This window comes from Vicia villosa, linkage group LG3 (assembly GCF_029867415.1).
Source record: "Vicia villosa cultivar HV-30 ecotype Madison, WI linkage group LG3, Vvil1.0, whole genome shotgun sequence".
In the NCBI taxonomy this organism is placed as follows: domain Eukaryota; kingdom Viridiplantae; phylum Streptophyta; class Magnoliopsida; order Fabales; family Fabaceae; genus Vicia; species Vicia villosa.
In genome coordinates, this window is record NC_081182.1 from 90,251,321 (window position 1) to 90,253,595 (window position 2,275).

Consider the following 2,275-nt stretch of genomic DNA (forward strand, 5'->3'; position numbering starts at 1 on the left):
ATATATATATATATATATATATATATATATATATATATATATATATATATATATATATATATATATATATATATATAATTTTTTTATTATATCACTATTTGTTTTATTTTGGACGCAATTGTTACAAATAACTTTTTATGTGTGATATGCTAAACTTCATTTAAGTAGAGTTCTCAAAAAGTTGTAAAAATATTGATCTCAGAACATACAAAAATAATCTAAAGCTCGTTTCTGCAACATTAAATGTAACTCATAGTTATATAGAAACCCCAATGAACAAAAAATAACTTACAAAATAAAGTCGCTAAAAAGAGATACATGAAAAGGTAAAAACAAACAAGTCCCACACAAAAGCAAATACCCAAAGACCTTGCATTAATTCATTTTCAAGAATCATTTTAAGGCAGTAGATTTGACCAAAATTCATTTTCAAGATTAACTTCATTCCGAAACAGAATTTCTTCATCTTCATGACCATTCTGGGATGCTGATGCCTGGGGAGGCAGTTGTGGCATTTCGAATCCGACTTGACTATTAATATTGTTATCCAACCTTCTATCAATGTGTTTCAAATTCATGTCAATCATACATGACAAATTATTCAAATCAGCCTTAAATGTATTGTTGGACACAATATTTCCAGCATAGAGACATTCGAACATGTACATGGTCATCTCTTTCTCCCTATTGTCTCTCATTTGTTTGATTAGTTGCTCTTTAACCTTTAAAACCCTTTGTTTCAAGAAAGTCTCTTGATTCAACATTTTTTTGCTTTGCAAAAATTCAGGCATTTCCTTGAATTTCGAGAGAACCTTTTCGACTCCGTGTGGTGATGGCCAGATCTCAAGTTGAGGATCATAAGGGCCATAAATTAGAACACAAGCTTCAACTCCACAAAGCGTGGTTATTTCATCAACCATCTTCAAGAAACTCTTCTTCCTTTTCTTGTATGTGGTTTTCCTTGCCTGGCTATTTCATCAACCATCTTCATCAGGCTCTTCTTCCTTTTCTTGTATGTGGTTTTCCTTGCCGCATCATTCACAATGAAAGCAAGTTTCACCCTGTTTCTAGGCATACTAGTGACCAGTACAAAGCAAAATGAGGATTGAAGAAAAAATGGTTTGTTGTGAATAATGCTGTGGGTTATTTGTCTTGAATATATAGAACAATTGGAGAGGTATTTTCTTAATTCAAAATGTAGTTTTATTGCCATTCCATAAATACATTGCAATTCAAACAACTTAGACATATATTTTACGAACAATATTTGGTAATGTTACAATTTAGGTTTATTGATTAAATTTCTTATTTACAAACATTTATGTCAAATTTATATTTAGTAAATACCTTAAACTATAGTATACTATTAAAAAATATATTTCTATGGATATGTACATCAAATACTCACTTTAAAGTTATTATTAATATACTATAAATATCAAAATACCAACGGTAAATTAAAATTATACTATCTGAATATAGATGTGCATGCATCTATAAAAAGTGATATCTTTTTAATCTTTCCAACCCCTTTATTAATACAATGTATCTTTTAGAGAAAACATGCATCATTGTATGTAAGCATTTCTATTGATTGAAACATTTATTTTTTTAAATATCCATATTTTGAGGTACATACTTTGTGGCTGGATATTTTAAGAACTGATAATTAATTTACAGTATATTTTAGTTTTGGAGACTGATTTTGAATTTAAAGTAAATTAATTTATGTTTGAGTTTTGCTTATTCTACGAAATTATTATAACGGCTGAATAGAAAATCGAAATGAGAGAGAAAGTGCTTTTTCGTTCTCTTCCCTAACTTTTCTTTTGTTTTTTTCTGAGTTCATCCTAGGGTTCTTTTCATCATGGTTTTTAAAGGCAAAGTTGGTGCTGGAGAATGGCAGAGGGTGGATCATCGCAGGAAGTTGTCCCAGAGATGGGATATAGCAAATGGAGGAAAGGGGAAGGTCGAGCTAGGGGAAGGTGACTCTCTTGTTTCCTTCTTTGTGACTGAGTTCGGGGCTAGATGGAAAGCTAATGATCTGTTTTATGAATTCAAAGATTTCGGTGATATTGTGGAGTTTGTGATTCCACCGAAAAGGGATAAATATGGAAGGAGGTATGGTTTCGTGAGATATGCTAACGTGAAAGACATCAAATCCTTGGAGATTAGGTTAGATAATCTGTTCCTTGAAGATAGAAAGTTGCATGTTAATCTTCCTAGATTCAAGAGAGCCATATCAGTTCTATCGTCTTCTGACCAGAAGCTGGGA

The 2,275-nt window shown here is 31.2% G+C and overlaps 1 protein-coding gene across 1 annotated transcript; it reads right to left on the bottom strand.

Annotated features, from left to right (window-relative positions):
- Nucleotides 1–276: 276 nt before the first annotated feature.
- LOC131656318 (agamous-like MADS-box protein AGL80) lies at nucleotides 277–1,143 on the bottom strand. The gene has a single exon (XM_058926056.1). It carries the CDS (start codon nucleotides 918–920, stop codon nucleotides 399–401), a length of 522 nt encoding a protein of 173 aa, XP_058782039.1. The 5' UTR covers nucleotides 921–1,143; the 3' UTR covers nucleotides 277–398.
- Between the last annotated feature and the right edge of the window lie 1,132 nt (nucleotides 1,144–2,275).

What these genes read in the sequence shown, in the direction of transcription:
- LOC131656318 (XM_058926056.1), bottom strand. Translation starts at nt 920, where the DNA reads ATGGTTGATGAAATAACCACGCTTTGTGGAGTTGAAGCTTGTGTTCTA.